At 42.9% G+C, this 17,964-nt stretch overlaps 1 protein-coding gene across 29 annotated transcripts in view; it reads right to left on the reverse strand.

Moving 5' to 3' along the window:
- Positions 1-17,964, reverse strand: part of FOXP1 (forkhead box P1) — a 345,834-nt gene that overhangs the window by 42,708 nt on the left and 285,162 nt on the right. For all 29 annotated transcript variants that reach the window (XM_027700840.1, XM_027700836.1, XM_027700839.1 and 26 more), the window contains one exon: positions 3,842-3,946. In XM_027700840.1, coding sequence (XP_027556641.1) covers positions 3,842-3,946 — 105 coding nt within the window. The remainder of the gene's footprint in view (positions 1-3,841; positions 3,947-17,964) is intronic.

Raw genomic sequence — 17,964 nt, forward strand, 5'->3', positions numbered from 1 at the left:
CGCATCCCCGCGCAGCATCCTCAGCATCATCCCCCCCCTTCCCATCACCTCCCCATCGCCGCTCCGCAGCCGGGGAGAGCCCAGCCGGCCCTGCTATGAGTTAAAAAAAATCTAAAAAACCCACCTCCAGCCCAGCCTTTCCCCTGCCCTCACTACCCATTTGATTAAAAGGTCTGCGCCGTGCGGATGATTTCACTGCAGAACGCTCTGCCATGCAAACGAGCGCAATTAATGCCTTTGAAACAATTTACGATTTCCGGCCTACTTCAACATGTATTAGCATATACCTGGTTTCTTTAATATACACTTTGTTTTTCCAAAACCACAAACATAGTTGCTGGAATTTCATGTGGAAGTGCTTAAGGGGTTGAAAGTTAACACCTTTGTGAGCTGAGCAGTCTCACAGTTGCTGCTAAACAAAAGCCTCTTTGTAGAAGCTTTCTCGAAATGTTTTCTTAACATGTTCCAAGTAGTTTTAGGCAGGCAACTAAAGTAAACAAGATGTTACCATGATAAAAACACTTGTGAAAACATTACAGAGTGCACTTAGTAGTTTCTTTCACATAAACTCCCCTTCGTTTCATCAAAGTTAAATGCACATGAAGCAGATTACCAGCATCACTGCAACGCAGGACTGCCAGATCTCTCCAAAGGTCTGCGTCCTTCTTTTAAAGAATATGTTTGATTTAAAAATGGTACAGTCAGTATTAAGCACATCTAACCCACAATCAAATTAAAAAATAAAAATTAAAAGTGTGGAGGGATAAAATCCTAATCAGCCTTCTCCTTCATTTTTTGCCCTGGATACTCTGCTGAATAAACCACCCTCCCTCCAGCAGGGATTTCCTGAACAACTTGCTGTATAAGGGGTATCTATTTCTATCTGCAACGGTCTTTAAACACATGCAAATGAAATCAAGGATATAGTCAATTTTGAAGGAAAGTCGCTCTGTGCTACTAATTGCTCCTTTCGCTGCTGCCTGCGAGACAGGCCCTGGTTAACACGCCAGACACGTGTGCACCCTCCAGCCCTCACCTTGCTCCCTGCAGCTTGGCAGAGGCCACGGGGTCACTGCCGTGAGACTGGACTTGTTTTTGTTTTTAGGCTCAGGGAGTATTCTGGAGCATGCAGGGTGCTGCTGTTTCATTAGGCAGAGCAGCAGCCCCTGCTGCTATCAGTTAGCTCTAACTGATACCACATCACATGATAACCAATGGCTGATGGATTAAAAAAAAAAAGAAAACCCACAACACAACGATGCTAAAACTGCAACTTATTTCAAAAAGAAATAGGGAAATAAATGCAGACAATAGCCCGTGTATCTGCTGGTTCTGATAAGCATCCTCCTGTTGGCTGTGAGTGAAAGACAACTAGGATCGTTATTTGTACAGTATTTATCTTTGAAATCAAGGGCCCTGTGGTGTACCTCACCTTGGGAACAAACACTACAGAACGATCACAGAAGAGTGTCAAATCTCTGGTTTTGATTTACCAACAGTTATGATATTTCTTCCTCAGGAGGAAAAGAAATGAACCATGTTTTAGACCTGCGAGTCCTTTTTTCTCCTTTAACTGAAGAATCATTTTATTGGCATACAGGGCTTTCATTCCACATACAACTTCCCTCTGCCTTTTCACCAAGGTAAGTGAAATTAGGCAATGCTCAGTTGATACACGGGCTGTATTTTACTTGGTAAACAAGAGCTTTTCTCTTGAGGGGACCGTCAAAAGAGCTTCAAGGGTTATTCAAGTATCAGAAAGAAACTTAAAGCATCTACCTGTTATCTTTTCACTGAGTAATAAATTCTGGTAAATGGCAACATAACTTAAGGCCGCTCCACAGGAGACATGGAAGGCTACGCTATCATTTTATGAAGCAACACTCACTTCCTAACATTGTCAATACACTGCTCATGGACATTCATTTCTGCATTCGTTCTGGATTAAGTATCTCTTGGAACAATAAGACTTTGTCTGGACACTGTAGAATTTGGATAATGAGAAAATTTACATGAGCCAATGGGTTCAAGAAACTCACACAGAATACTTCTGTTGTATGGTTTTGATGGGGAAGAAAAGACTGATGATAAGTGAGTGACTGAAGAACTAGAATTGATAGAGCCAAGGTCCAGCCTGGGCCAGTAACAGTTTCCAGGTTATTCATAAGTATTGACTGCTCCAAGTATCTCCTCCAGGTGAACTGGTGGACTGGGCCTACTTACTGAAACATCTCCAAAACACCATAAAAGAACCAGCCTTGCTTTGACCCATGATCCGTGACTTAAGGGCTGTGTTCTCTATGCATGGCCATGTCAATCAGCCCATTGCTCTGTAATCTTGCTGAAACAACAGCTCTAATCTGGAACACAGGACTAGCACAGGCAGCAAAGGAGGCCTAATCTGACCAGATGTGACCACACGTTGTTCTGATATCTCAGGCTACCACAGCACCTTTCCCTTGCACTAACAGCAATAAAAATGAGAATTGTTTTAAAGGTCTAAATGCTATATAGTATGGCATATGAATATGAATGAGCTGGCAAGTATGGCAAGATTAGCATTTATTTCACTTAAGTGAGCAACAGGATGAATTATAAGGAAAGAGGCCACCCTTCATGGAAATCTATGACTAGCACCTTCTTATTTTGTTACCCCCTTGTAACAAGAACCTTCTCATCACTGTACCATATGTTTATAGCAGGATCAGTGCTGCTCCAACTAAGGAGGGTTTTGCCAGTGGAACCAGAACTGGCCCATTCCATTCTGAGAGCAAAGCCCGATCTGTATCATATAACATCACCCAACAAACATCCTCTGCTTGCTGTCACCCTTCCCTCCTTCACATAAAAATCCAGGGAACCACCCCAGAAAGGACAGGTACAGCTGAACCTTTTGGGACTAAGTCTAATTATTCAACCTGAAGAATCCCATATGTTTATGTGGACCGATTCCATGAAATGACTACTCTAAATGGGAGCAGGATTTGTCCCTTTGTGAATTTAAATCATGAACATTGCCTGGGTGGTTGGTCTTTGGTCATCTTACAACTGACGAGCCATAGTACCTGAGAAAAGATCAGTGACCAAACCTTCAAGAACCTGTTTGCACCCAAAATGTGTGTTTACCTGGTGTCTTACCCAGACAGAGAACTCTTTTGTGATGGGAACAGTCTTTGCTCCAGCTTGGAGGGGTGAGGTTGATGGTTTAGTTGTGGAGCAGCCATGTGTAAGCTATTAGAGCTCTGGGATCCTTCCCCACATTGGGATGCATGCACTGCCATGGCCTAGTCCATAATGCACTGTTTATGCAACGTGTAAAACTGTGTTCTTTGGCAGCAAGGAAAAGGTCTGCAGCAAACTGCAGGGGCCCAATTAATATAATTATAGTTTATTTTTAGTAGTGTAGACTTTGTTCATTAGTTACTTATTTGACATAAATTAAATTTCACGTGATGTTCTGCAATCCTCTGTTCAATTATGAAGTTAATTTAAGACTAGACTTCTAAATTAAAGTGAAATCAAGGTTAAATCAAGGTTGTATTGTTTACATGATCGATACTGCAACTTAAAAGTTATTTAAATAAAATAAAAAGAAAAGCTGCGGAACTGCAAACACTGTTTTATAGCAACACACTGAGCAAGACCATAACTTCCCCATGGGGCTAATTTACTATCCCCTGTTAAAATGTTCTTGAGCCTGATCCAAAAGCCACTGAAGTGAAAAGGAGCTCTCTGTTGACTTCAATGGGCTTTGCATCAGGCCCAGGGTGAGTGACAGCACACAAAGTTTCAGGGCATGCTTCCTGTTGTACAATGCAAGCGCCAATAAAACCATCCTTACTTTAGAAACGACTGGAAGTCTTCACAAACTGCTTCACAGCCCGGCCACTTGCATACGCCGTGTCCGTAGAGCGGATGGCTGTGTGAGTGCTCCTCGTGGGATAAACTGGGGGAGAGAAAGAGAAAAGAGAAAAAGTGGTGTAACTGGAGGTACCGTCACAATTTGTCTTCACAAAGACTCTCAAAGAGCAGCAAACAACAGATCCTGAAACAACCCTAACATCTCACAGTACCCGCCTGACTCTGCCCATGGTTCTTCCAAACAGAATTAAATACCATTTGCAGTGTGAAACATGTGTCATTCTTACTTAGCTATCCCTCCTACATTTCATTCATTAATTAAAAGCTTTGTAAAGAATTTAAATTAACATGGACGGGGGAGAAATCATTTGACAAACCTGCTTAATATCCTACTTGGTATTTTGCTAAGAAATTTATGAACATCGCATTTTTACAATTCAACTTCATCAGGAAGAGAAGTCATCTCCATACAGCACTGTATCCTTACAGCACAACACAGCTGGACCTGAGGCTTTCTCCTCATCATTAAAGAAAGAGGAAAAGCATCAAGTTTTCAGCCTTAGCTTTCCCACCACGTTATTTATTTACTGGATTGGCGTTTTTTCTGTGGGTTTTTTTTTCCCCTCTCTTACAGGCTGTTTCACTGCACAAGTACAGCCCCCTTATATCCCAAGAAAGACACAAGATGTATTTTCAAATGCAAAATTCGCCATAAAAAACGGGAACCGTGCAGTCAAAGGGTTCCTCAGTACGAGCGGTTAGTGGGGGCTATTAACCTTGCTAAGATTTGGCAGGAACGTCACAGAGCCTCCCAACTACTGAACCCAGGGTTAAAGAAAAAAATTCCTATGGGCACTAAGGGGTTAATCCTTCAGCGGGATTCCAATCAATACGTAATGATTTGGCTGCACTGATCCAAGTCATGAGACGCTTTGATCCGGGCCATGTGGTGCTCAGGGAAATGTATCTGTTGCACTAACTGATGAACCATATTCTAAAATATCTTCTTTATTCAACTTCTGCATGGAAACTTCTTAAGGAAAGGAATTATTTTCTGCAACGATTTCCATAACCTTAGATGACTTTAAAACTAAAATGTCAAAATAATATTGAAGTCTCTATTTTATGCTCACACACGTATCTATTTTTCATATCAAATCTTTCTGCTACAGTATGTCTGTGCTGTATTATGAACTTCAAACATACACAAAGGATATGAACACATACCAGCATCTAGGTGTGGCTTTTATGACTTATTTTATCCTGGATCACAGGTAGCGTTATGGATAAATGCCTACTTTTTGCCATTTTACCTTTACACACATGTGGAAATGCTGTTTATTCTTCTTTTGTAATTTTATCTGCCTGTGCACTCTATCAAAAATAGTGTTCCTACATTATTTCTGATGCACTGGGTAGCAAGAACACTGAACCCTCCTGAGATGTCATCCCAAGTGCAAAGAAGTCGAAAGAGAAATTCTTTCCCAGATTCTGCCACTTTTCACTTTAGGCCCAATGAGAATCTGAAGATTATTGAAGACGGTTTTAAAAATTATTTTAATTAAAAAACCCCAAAAACTTAAAAAGTACTGACTGGAAAAGGTATTAAGAGTTTTACATGAATCTAATTCATTATTTCATTAATATCTTACTTTTGGATGTTTACAAACAGTTCTTCAAGCATAAATATATGTATGTGCAAGTTAATTTCCTAAAAAAACAACTGCAGGTGAAGAGCCTTACAAAGGCCTTTTTCTATACAGGAACATTACACTGGTTTAACTTACCAGTCTTTTAAAAAATGTTCAAGTGTGGAGAATCTCTGTAAAGTTTTTAAAAGAACAAAGGGACCGACGCGTTCCTTGCAAGGAAATTAGAAAAATGCTACACCACACTTTTCCTCAGTTGAGAAAGAGAGAGGATGGCTGAAGGAACACCATCCACCCAAGCCAGACAGGCATATGGTCAAACATCCCCAGTACACATCGGAAAAAATCAGAAGATAATGGGTTTTATCATCTGTTTCCATACCTGGATACGGCAAAGGGTGAGAAAGCAGGCTTTCATGTTAACACTCCATTAAATTCCATGAAGACTACATGTGAGACTTACGATTTCAGTGTGTTTGGCAGAATCCAGGAAAAAAAAAAAAGGCAGCGTTTGAATTTCCCCCGCGCGTTACCCACCCCGGGACGGCTGCAGGAACGCCGTGTGACTCCAAGTAAGGAGTCAGTCCCCCGTGGGGTTTAAGCACTGTAAATCTCATTATAATATCAACAGCAGTCACATGGCTTAAACCCCCAGCAGGGTTTTTTAAAGTTTCTCTGTGAGAGCCTAAAGGCCATGGCCAAGTCAACGGAAAGAGCCCTACCGAGATTTGTATTTATTTTTTAAATCCAAGTGCAAATCTCTTTTCTTTCCAGGGAACTTGCACAAGACAAGACAAACCATGTAGGACATGATACCGTGGTATTGCGTCCAAACAAAATGACGGAATGACCAAGACAATATCAAACCATAAATGATGCTCAGGGATGTCAAAGCCTCGTGCTGTCAATAACCATAAAGACTGGTGCTGACTGTAAACGGGAACTTTAAAGGTCACTTTGCTAACACGACGCCACGTGTAACACGCTTAACACCTACGCAGAGCTTCCACTGCCATTCAACCAAGCAGAGGAACTACTTCAACTTACAAAAATAAGACATTTCAAAGAGAAAAAAACCCTTCAGTACTGAAAGACAAACGCCGGCCCCCTCCGCAGGCAGCGACTCCCATCCTGCTCGGGGGGGGGGTTTCAGCGGTGCCTCTCGGTGACCTTTATGTGACAGTATCAGATTACTGCTATTTTATCCATCCCACTTTTGAAGATATTATAGATTGCCACTTGTTCCCTGATAGAGCCTGAAGAAGCACCTCAAAACAAAACAAAGAGCGAGTTTATACAGAAGCGGATGTAACGCACAAAGGATACAGCCAGTGGGAATGAATGGAGAACTCTGTTTAACTGATCTAAGTACTCACTTTGTTTGAGCAAATAGAGGTGGAAAAAGAAGATTTTAATCCAGTACATAAACAAACAGCTTTGTGGGCACAATGCAAACCTATGATCTGAAATTGTTCACTGATATTTTGCCTGCATGCAAGCACAGCTTCTGTAATCTGGATCCATCCCTGGTCTCGCTGCCGGAGACAGACTTTTAGAAGATCTGAGCATTGGCAAGCAGAAGCAAGTTTTAGGTCTGTTTGATTTCTAATGACACATTAGAGTAGGTGTTTGTTTCTGTCACCCTCTCCTTCCTAGGAACGCATATTCATGGTTGGGTACTGGTGATGCAACACTAGTTAGTGGAAATGATTTTATAACAAGACATGATTTTCAAAGTAGTGAAGGAATAAATGATGTAAAAATCAAGACTATGTGGGTTTTTTTCCTCTTCATAAAGTATTTGCATAAAAGATACTTCCAAATAATGCAATAGTGCAGCATTATTACATCGAAATACAGCAAAGAACACCCTGGCAAGTAAAATGTCTTGCGTAACTCATCTTACTCGTGACATACGACAGAGTAACAAAACTCGTGGGAAGCTGAAAACTGCGTAAATGTCCACTCATTTTCTGCTGCCTCCAGCCCTGTTTCCAGTACAGAGGGGAGGGGAGAAGGGGCAGGCACTTCCACAGCTCCTCTGGGCTTGCTGGATAGAGGAGAGGAAATTTTACCTCCTCCTCCATCACCCTATGTTGCTTCATAACCCCAAGGATCTCCAGAGGGTCTGGAAGCAATTTCACCCCCTAATCCTACTGAGATGGCTGTTGAAGCTGGTACTTGCACACACCAGCCATTCATCATTTGGAATACACCTGCTGTGCTACAGCATCCTTGAAGACCCACACTCTGAGACACAAAACCAAGGGGACAGAGAAGCCACAGACAGCAAAGACCTGATGGAGAGTAAAAATGACAGTACACCCCAAAGAGAGACGGGAACATGGTGGGTCTTGGGGAAAGCAGTGACCAAAGCCCCAGCATGAAAGCCCCCTGTGCTGTATGGTTTAATTCAACTCATGCTTACTAACCACATGGAACTGGGTACCACACTGGCTAAAAAGTCATGGGTGGACATAAAATCAAGCTAAGCAGAGGCTTCAGTATTGGTACTTCTGCCACACAATGGACCATATTTTAAATATTCATGATGCTGACATACTTCATACTGCACTCTCCCTCTTTCACATCTGCTTGGGCCAACGATCTTTGCCAAAACACTGGGGGAAGTCAGTGATGCAGAGAAGCATTCTTGATTTTCTGTTACAGTTATGAAGCATCTGCTCATGTTCTAATGGCGCAGAGAACATGCCTGAGCCACCTGCATGCTGACAAATCAATACCACGTCTCCTGCTTTCCTCCTGGAAGGAGTTTGAGCACAGCACCCTAAGAAAGTGCAGAACTGCTCTTTTATTTCATTTCTCAGGGGCAATGGGAAGTGACCTCATCTTTGCCAGCTGCCACAAAACCGATGTCCATGTACAGTCCAGGCAAGAGCCTGAGGCTCTGTCTCACACCACATTCCCCCTTGCTCTGATGGGGATGGCACACCCATTGAGGCAAAACGCCACAATTTTGGTCCTGTACAGAAGGAGACACACGACTGGAAACCACCACAGCTCTCCCATATTTGTGATTGCCCAGTGAGCTCTAAAGCACCGACAGAATAAAGTTGCTAAAAAAAAAAAATCATGATTTTCTGAGTCAGAAACACTTGCTATATTTGATTTAAAATCGAAACTGAAGCAGTAATGATTAAATTCTTGTACCAACTGTACTCGAATGCAAGTTCCTGCCTTCATGACAAAATCAATTGAATAAGGATGTGTTTTGCAGAGAAGCTGCACTGGTGCAAATCCCTCCGAACTCTTACTACAGTGACTTAGTGCTTCTTTCCTCTCTGAATTGTGAGTTTAAAACATACTTAATAATTAAAAAAAAAAAATTAAAAACCCAACAAAACAACTAAAGTGTTAAGCCATATACTGAAATTAACTATTTCTAGATATTCACACTCCTGTCCAAGCCTCAGGAAATGCCCAGGAAACAGGTATGGGATCTGAACAGAGAATTATCTGAATAAAGCATAGAAGAAGGCTGTGGACCTTCCAGAGAGGTGGCATTTGATGTGTGTGGTCACTGACAGCTCTTTCTAGAACTGGCCTGCAAATTTCTGGATGCTTTTAAGAGCTGCATTTCTCCTCTTCCTCACTACTTTAGTCCACATCCAGACCTAGGACAAGAAGAAGCTCATGTTTTACATCAAGTCCTATTGGAAGTAACAGGAGTGGTATATTACATTTTAAATGACTACACCAATTTAAGACAAATCAGGTTAAAACTGCAGCCCACAGGCTGAAATCCTCTCTTCTAATCAGTGTGCACTAACTTATGTACTCCTGTAGTATAAGAAAGAAAACAGCAGTGCTGTTGTAACACAAGGCCAGCTGTGCACCCTGAATCACTGCCCCCCATTTATGCCTCTTGTGGTACTATTCCCTAAATTCCTGGTTTGCAAGAAGTGTGCTGGAGCATTTGCAGCAAGACTAAGAGAAAATCTGGCTAACATTCCCCTTCTTTTTTACCCCCCTCCCCACTGCAAAGAGCAGAACCTGACTGCATAATTATACGCATCGTCTTCTGGTCTTGATCTGTGCACTGATGGTTTGGATTATTAATCAACGTTATGACCCTCCAGCACTCTAACACTACTACATCCTCCTTCCAGTGGCAGCCCCTCTTCCAGGACAGTCACTGCCCTACATCCCTTCCTTGGAGGAATTAAATGTATTTCTAGAGCATTTAAAAGAAATGCCCATTGCCAAAAATCCACCACTTATTTCAGATGCAAGTTTCATTCCTGCACTTGAATTAACGAGTTTCTCTATGATTTAAAACTCTTATTTTTTTTATTTCAACCCTGTGCTTAGGTACTGTAGTGAAAAGTACATCAAATGTACCCAGACGCACACGATTTGAAACGCTGGATTTTAAATTCCAGCACTGCTAACTAATGAGAACAATTTTTTCCCTCTTCTTCTTTGTAGCATCACTTCATGTACTTACATACCATAATCACATCCTCCTAGAGCCTCTATTTTTCCAGGGTGTAGATCTTTAATTCCCTTTAATCTGTCTTCATAGCCTATTCCCTCCAACTCCTTTATCATCCTAGCTGCTCTCCTCTATATTTGCTCCAGCTTCTCTTTATCCTTTCTGCAAGAGAGGGGCCAATTGTACATCACACTCAATGTGGTTTAACTGGTTCTGCATAAAGTAGAACAGGAAAAAAAAGGACTCAGATGCAACATGCATGTTTATGCCTCCCATGACTGCATTTACCTTTTTAACTAAGACATGGCACAGAGTGTCCCACCTTAATTTCTCAACCCTGATTATGCCTCAGCCATTTCCCACACAACCGATGCTGAGCAGCTGACGTGTCATGTCAAACCCGCAGTTTGGAATTTTGATTTCCTAGCTGGGCTACTTTCTACTTATCCCTGCTAAATCTCATTTTATTCCTCTCTGAACGGTCTCCTAATTTATTCAGATGAAAACGGATTGATTCAGTATCTTAGTTTAATTAGGAAAAAAATGTGATCCAACCACTTTCATGGGTTTTGGAGGTTTGGGGGGGGTGTTCTGGGTTTTTTTTCAGTTTGTTATTTTTTACACTGACTTTCAGCACAGCAATCCCATCCCTCTTACACACCCAATTCGCATGGCAGAGGGAGGTGGCAATGGCAAAGCTTTGGCCCTGATTCAGCAGCGCTTTTAAGAACACACACAAGTTTAAAAACACAGGATTAGACCTTGGACTTCACCGAGACCGAGGTGTAAAATTACCAACGTACATACATACTTTGTACAAAGATCCTGTTTGCCAACCTTATTTTACTGTAATTTATATTCTGTTGTAACATTTAAATTTATAGTAAAAGAAAACACTGAGAAACAAGATCTATTCTTGTTCAACAAAATTCTATTCTGTTACATTCAGAGTTGAGGCAAGTCTTCCACTCTTATATAAACCGGTGATACGTCAACAAATATGATTAACAGGGATTATTCACGTCAGTATTTTTCACCCCTGTCCCACAGGCACAACAAAACCTGCGCAGAAGATGACTGTCACATCATACACAGCCTGGCAGCTCACTGGGGGGGCCTTTGCCCACCCCACACCACTGTGGCAGCAGCAAAGTGCCCTTGGGGAAATGTTTATAAAAATATAATTAAGATAAATAATGACTCCAAGGGAGAAATACAGTTAAAACATTGCATTCTCTTTGCCACATGCTTTCTTTCCCTTGGAAGAATGCTGTTTAAAAAAGCACTAAAAATCGAGAGGACACAAGCCTGCTTCCCCAGGGAAGCGTGCTGAATCATACAGGTAGTGTAAATATCATATGCTGCTGCAGGTGCTAGGCGGTCTATTTGTTTGTGTTTACTAAAAGGTATAACAAATAGTCCCACTAAAACAGAACAACACTTGGCATTGGAGCGATAGATACCAGAGCAGCCATAAATCACGTTCATGTGTTTAGACTTGAACCACTGGGCAACACTAAAGCTTCACCCTCCTTTTTTTAGAGAGCCCCTTTGCTGAGATTTGCCCCTTTCAGGGGTAAACACCACGAGAGGCTCAGCATCCTTCCCGAGCACCGCACACCCAGGGAAAACCATGCAACAGTGGGGAGCAAAGCCAAAAAAAGAGAAGGATGGAACAGACTTGCACGACATCCATGGCCAGCTAACATCGTTTACAGCTTTGCAACTTCTGAGTTAATTCACAGTATAAACAACAAGGAAAATGTTTCTTCCGAGCAAGACTTCCTGTAAACTGTTCATTAGAGCGCGCGGGGCTGTGCACCTGCTGATTAACCATGCGCTCCAAGAATAAACACAAACCCCAGCCAGCCAGATTGTTCTGGAATTTGCTCTGAGCTGATTTTTCTTCCCCCACGTTATAAATTGGATTCTACAATAAAACAAACAGCAGAACATAGGTTGCCGAGAGTTAAAATCTACTTTTTACACTACATTGACCACAGCACCCACAGGCACAGCTACAATGTCTTTCTATGAATGGGACAGATTGCCATATGGATGCAGACACTGAACAAGCTGTACAACTCCTGGCGACAAGTGCCTAGGGGACTGTCCTATATTAGCACCACCTGTGCTGTGGAAATTGTGCTCTGTGTATGAAATGGTATTTAAGGGCCCATCGCGATGTTATTTTTGAGTATACACAAAAAGGAAAATTACAGTTAGGAAGAATTTGCTGGCTAGTGGATCTGTTGCTCAGTTCCCGAGATCGTTTCCCAAAGGAATAGTTCTCCTCTTTATTCATGCAGCCCAAAATGACAAGCTGCAACACATATTAGCAGTTTCCCTGCCTGGGCTTATACCATCTTTTTAATGACAAGAATATACTTTACAATATACATACATTTTCCTGATCACACGGAAGAAATTACAGTCCTCCCAGCTTAACAACACCAGCTACACAGAAAAACACCCCATGGCATTCCACAAACGTTGCTCCAGCAGCAAGCAATGCTTTTCCTCCTGCTCTTTCCCCCACCCCTCAATGTGCAGCAGGTAGAGCCACAAATCCTGATTACCAAATTTCAATGTGCATCTCACTACTTCGAAAATACAACCGTGTCTGCCTGACAAAAATAGAGCTCCAGATTAGCACAAGATGTTGAGGGAGGGGGAGAAGGGAAAAGAAGGGAAGAGAGGTTTGAGCAGCACCTAGCTGCTCTGTGAAAAGAGATTTCCCCCTCTCCAAACTGCAAGAAAAAAAGGATGCCAAGAAAAAGTAAAGTAAAATAAATTGAATTAAAGAAAAACAGTTGTAAAGTGAACATTACAACCTGGGAAAAATGATGTCATTTTATTGAGAAACTCATTTTTTTTCCATTAAACCATAGTGAAATGGATAAAGTTTACACAGCTTAATGGTGGAGTTTTACTTTAAATGCTGCTCAGTATCTTAGCAGTACAATATAACATGATATAGCAGCTGTCATACTAACTGCTCCATTTTTATTGAACAGCAGAGAAAATAGTCACACAAAAGTCACCTAACTCCTCTACTTCTATGGCATTTTCAAGGGTGTTTCCTTTAGACTCTCAGGCTGTGTTATATATGATAAAAAAGTAACACAGCTCTTCGTTAGGTCCCTGCTCAGCTATTCAGGACAGTCAGATCTTCGAGCAAATGCTTAGGAAGGACAACTTGCACACAGGACGAAATAAAAAGAAACAGGAATCCATGGTGCAGTAAACCAAAACCAGGTCCCTTTTTAAGACTAGTACATAAACACCTCTAATAAAAGAAGAGGACAAATTTTCATTGGACTTTAAGTATTTAGACAGGAATGTTTTAGTAAAAGTTTAACTGCAAAGTGCATGCAATTAACAGAAAGCCATCAGCTATTTCTCTGGTATGTAAAAATAGCATTAAGCTGTATTAAATGCACGTGTAAGTATCTCAGTTGCAAGAAAAGGGAGGAGATATGCAAAGCACTCAGATATCAAACAATGATCTGTTGGCCAGATGGAGGAATAAAACAATACATATGCTAAAATTTGGAAAAGTTCTGCTAAGCGTCTGCCAAGGCTCACCCAATCTATTTTAAGTGCTTTTTGATACATTAGCTTAGTGTTTGGAGTTGTACAACTGATGGTTATTACATGGGACCAGAAAGCAGGGAAGCACTGGTGTGCAGGAGCTCCCTGTTGCCGGAGCAGCTTCCCAAGCATCCGACCAGCACCCTCATTCAGCCAAGGGCCACATCAAATATTCACAGGCTGCTTAACTTTGCATCTTTTGCAGGGAAAAAAAAACAAATAAAACAAACCAGGAGCGATTTTCCAGGGTTTAGCGAAGGAATTCCTTGAAAACCATGATTTGATTAAAGAGCTCCCGGGCAGACTGAGGAATGAGTGTAATTGTACAACTGATTTAGCAGAAGGTTCCTCGAACACAAGAGTGCCGTGGCAGACGGTGGGTGCGGGCGACGCAAAGGAGGCTCCACACCCGCATCTGAGAAGCACGAACAATAAAAAAATGCTTGATAAGGCCTAAAACTGGAGATTAGCAACGCCAGGTCTGAGTCACGGCTGGTGTTTTTTCAAAGCTGGTCACAGAGAAGTGACTCAGAGGGGAGCACACGCAGTAACTGGTGGCAATTGCTTTGGCAGGGGAGCGAGGGGCCAAGGGATCAGGCACTGGGACACTCTGGGCTGTACCTGTACGTAATAAATGGAGATGGCCAGGACAGTGCCCTGCTCTGGCTGTGGCACTGTCACTGAACAGTCTAACCAGCCCCACAGCCATCACACCCGCTGGAGGTGCACGGGAAGAGGGAGCCGTGTAGAAAGGGATGGTTTATCGGATACACAGCTGGGCATTTGGGCTCCAGTCTCTGACTCCAACACGGCTCCACAGCAAGGAAGCTGCATGGAGGCACCCGAGCTGCTCAGACTGTGGGTAAAAGCACAAGGGTCGTGATAGGGGCTTGAGAACATGAGGCAGCTAAATACCTTTTGGGAGGAAAGGTCCCAGGAACACCGACTTCTCACAGGAGACTGGATTTGAGGTAACCTAATCTAACTCAACTCTGCTGAGGGTAAAGTATAATGAGCTAAAATCAACTGCAGGGAGCAAATGAGGGGAGCCGACATGGATGAGCAGATTTGATGCTGGCACCAGTGCAGAACGAATGCCAGGACTACACAGAGAGGTTGGCCAAGAGAGGATCAGGCCCTGGGAGCATATGGACTGCAGGCTGAACTGTTTCATCCCGAGCATTAATAATGGACTGAAGTCTGTAATTCTTAATTGTGCTGAATCCTAATGCCTTCATCTAAGGGCCCTGGGATTTTGATGGAGGATCAGCTGGCATGGAAGATAACAACAGTGAAACACGGGGCATTAAGCCTAACCGGCAGATCAGTGGTCTGCCACGCCATTCCTCACACTTCCCTTCAGAGCTTTCTCCAGACTCCTTCCTCCTGCCATGCTGGCAAGAAAAAGTAATTTTAAAATCCCCTTGTTTATCCCATCTATTTTTCCTATGAGATGGCTGCTTGCTTATGTGGAAGGGCAAGACCCAAGCATAGGGCTGTTGGCAGATGGCAAAAGACCTCTTGGACATGTAGCCTTTAACTGCAACTCTTCACCTTACCTCTGGTAAACAAGTTGCGTTTCTTAAACTAACAGGTCTGGACCTTAATTAACTCTCTCGCCTGTGTACAGCCTCCATCATCCTGGCTCTGCTGCACTCAGTACAGGACAGTACCAGGGGATGGAACCAGCACACAGGTGCCCAGCTGCTCCAGAGCACCCCCAGACCTCCCAGTTCAAGCCCAAACTGGAGCAACCTCTGCTCACTGCAAAGCACTGATGAATTCTGCACTGTTCTACTCCCCCAAACCTGCTCACACCGGGAATATTCCCAAGCATGCAGGTTCAGGATGCCCAATGCTCACTGGGTTATACAGTCAGTAGTCACCTGAAATGACTGGGCATCCACCCACCTTGTTTTGCTGTTCTTTTTAAGAAAATAATCCAGTTTCCCCCAAATAAGATGCAGTGGAGTGAGATGGAAAGCGGGTACTGTCCTTGACATTTCTAAGCACAGCAGATGTACTTAACTGGCTCATGTTATTTATTTATTTACTTGTGTAGAGAAACTGCTTGTTTCTGAAGAAACCCAAATGCTGATAAGATGATGAGAGGTTTGCATGCTGGTTGATGGTCTCACTTTCCCTTATCCTGAGTGAATACAAGTATCTATAACTAAATATTTCCCTTAGGGTACTGATGACTGAGGTATGTTTATTGCATTGAGTGAATTTATATATATAATCAGCACAATAAACATTATTAAATTGTCTGAGTAAAATCAAAGCATGAAACACACAGTCAGTGCTGAATTCTAATGATGCTGAATGCCCATGATTGCATGGGGAAAGGATCTTAACAAGCCTTGATTTGAGCTTTGGCATCCGCCTCACAAATCACACGAAATGTTCTCTCTTTAATAGTGCTGAATATTGATAAATGTCTCTGCACGGCACAACAGGGAAGTTGGTCTCTATTGGCAATCTTTACCAAAGTGTGTTTTTTCCTTCTCTACACTCAAGGGTTTACCCTGAATGATTTAATTATAATTTTCCTTGTGTAAGACAAATTAAAGAGGAGAGTAGGAGTGTCATGCCAAAGCAGATTATTTATCTCCTTAACAGATTGCTGTGCACCAAACCCCAGAGCTGCTGCTGCTGCTACTTACAGAAACTGGGCGAAATGTGGGACAAAAGCATAGATGTAATATACATTTAAAGCCCAAATGAATGAAAGCATTAACCCATTATTTATAGCTGGAATTGTTTCATTCCCATGAAAGCCCTGCAGAGCACGCAGAAACCAAGAGCAGCGCCACAATGCTCCCTGGGCCCTGCCCAGAAGGGAGGATGCCTCCTGCTTTTGAACGCATTTTTGCTTTTCGAGCGTCCCAGGTGACTCCGGCCACCCACCCGCTGTTTGCTTTTTAGTCATAAAGGAGAATTTTCATTGTCCCTTGGCTCCGAGCACAGCAGCCCCACAGTCACCAGTGTCACCAGAGCTGCATCCCCACAGCGTGAGCAGGACTGCAGCCTCTCTGTGCACAACCCTGAGCCTGGGCTCGCGGCACAGCGACGCGTGGGCACGCCAAGCAGCCAATGACTATTCCTCCTGCTATTTTAAACCCCTTGTTTATAACCAAAATGCGTTTTTGCCCAAGATACACAGCACAGACCTGCTGCTCGCCCGCTGATTCTAACGCAGGTGCCTCCCGTCTCGCAGGTCTCGAGCAGCCTCCCAACCTGACCTGTGGGATCAGGAACCCCGTAAAGCACAGCCTGAACTATCCCAGTGACATGTGCTAGAGATGACAGTGATGACAGTAACTCCCACATAAGCAACTTGCCTCCTGCTGCCCGGTCCTTCTCAAAAGCCCAAGAGGAAGGGGCTGAAAACAGCTTTACAGCGCACCCTAAAAGTTAATGTTACCTATGTATGATTATTTATTGCTGCTGGGCAGTCGTTATGATATGGCTGTGCTTAACTGTTAGGACACTTACAGTTTTTACTATGTGCTTTTTATTGTTGGTTAAATCTAAATAAATAGCTCTTGGTTGTATCAAACCAGAGCTAACAGCCACTTGCACAGAAGGTGCAGAAATGAGGGGGGAAGCCACGACCTAAAAACCTGCCCTGGCCTGGCCAAGCTGTGACTTGTGTGATGAGAGGTAGAACGGCTGATACCTCTCTTGTGAGCCCTTCCCACAGATCCATCTGACCTGGACTAGGGAGCACCTCCCAGTCTCCTTGTATTTGTTCTGCTGAGCCAGCTGGGTACAAGATCATACATGGATTTCACTGTAAGTCCAGCAAACTCAAGCTCCCATCAGCCCCATGATTTTTTTCTAGTCTTAACCTTGGCAATCAAAAAGTTACCAAAACCCTGCTTTGTGCCTGCGCTCTCTCTTTTTTAAGTGCACTACAATTTCCCCTTCTGTGAGCTTTCAAGTATACATCTGATGGCAGAGCACAGCAACTCTTCCCTCTCTGCTCACTCCCCACCCCAAACTCCCTGCCTATAGATAAATACCCTTTCAGAAAGGAAACCAGCGCAGAATATCTCACCAAGGAGTTTCTGTGTCACATGAAATCCAGGCAGGCACCACAGTGCCTGATGAGACTGCAACAAAACCCTTAAGTGCATCAGGAGGCATTCTCCTGTCTGTAGTCTCCCGCTCTACTTATGGATAAAGATGTAATTCAATCACTGCAGCAAATGGATGGTGTAAACCCTCCATGTACCAAACACAGGCAGGATAAGGCAAAGTCTGTAGCTCTCTTATTTGTATTCCTAAATATATCTATTTTTGTATTTTGATATTGTAGAGAACTCAATAGATATGCAAGAAAAGTATACAGCAAGCTTAACAATACAGCTATTGATTCAGGCACTGAGGATTTTAAGT

Source organism: Neopelma chrysocephalum, unplaced genomic scaffold, assembly GCF_003984885.1.
Source record: "Neopelma chrysocephalum unplaced genomic scaffold, ASM398488v2 Primary Assembly neopelma1_147, whole genome shotgun sequence".
Taxonomy (NCBI): domain Eukaryota; kingdom Metazoa; phylum Chordata; class Aves; order Passeriformes; family Pipridae; genus Neopelma; species Neopelma chrysocephalum.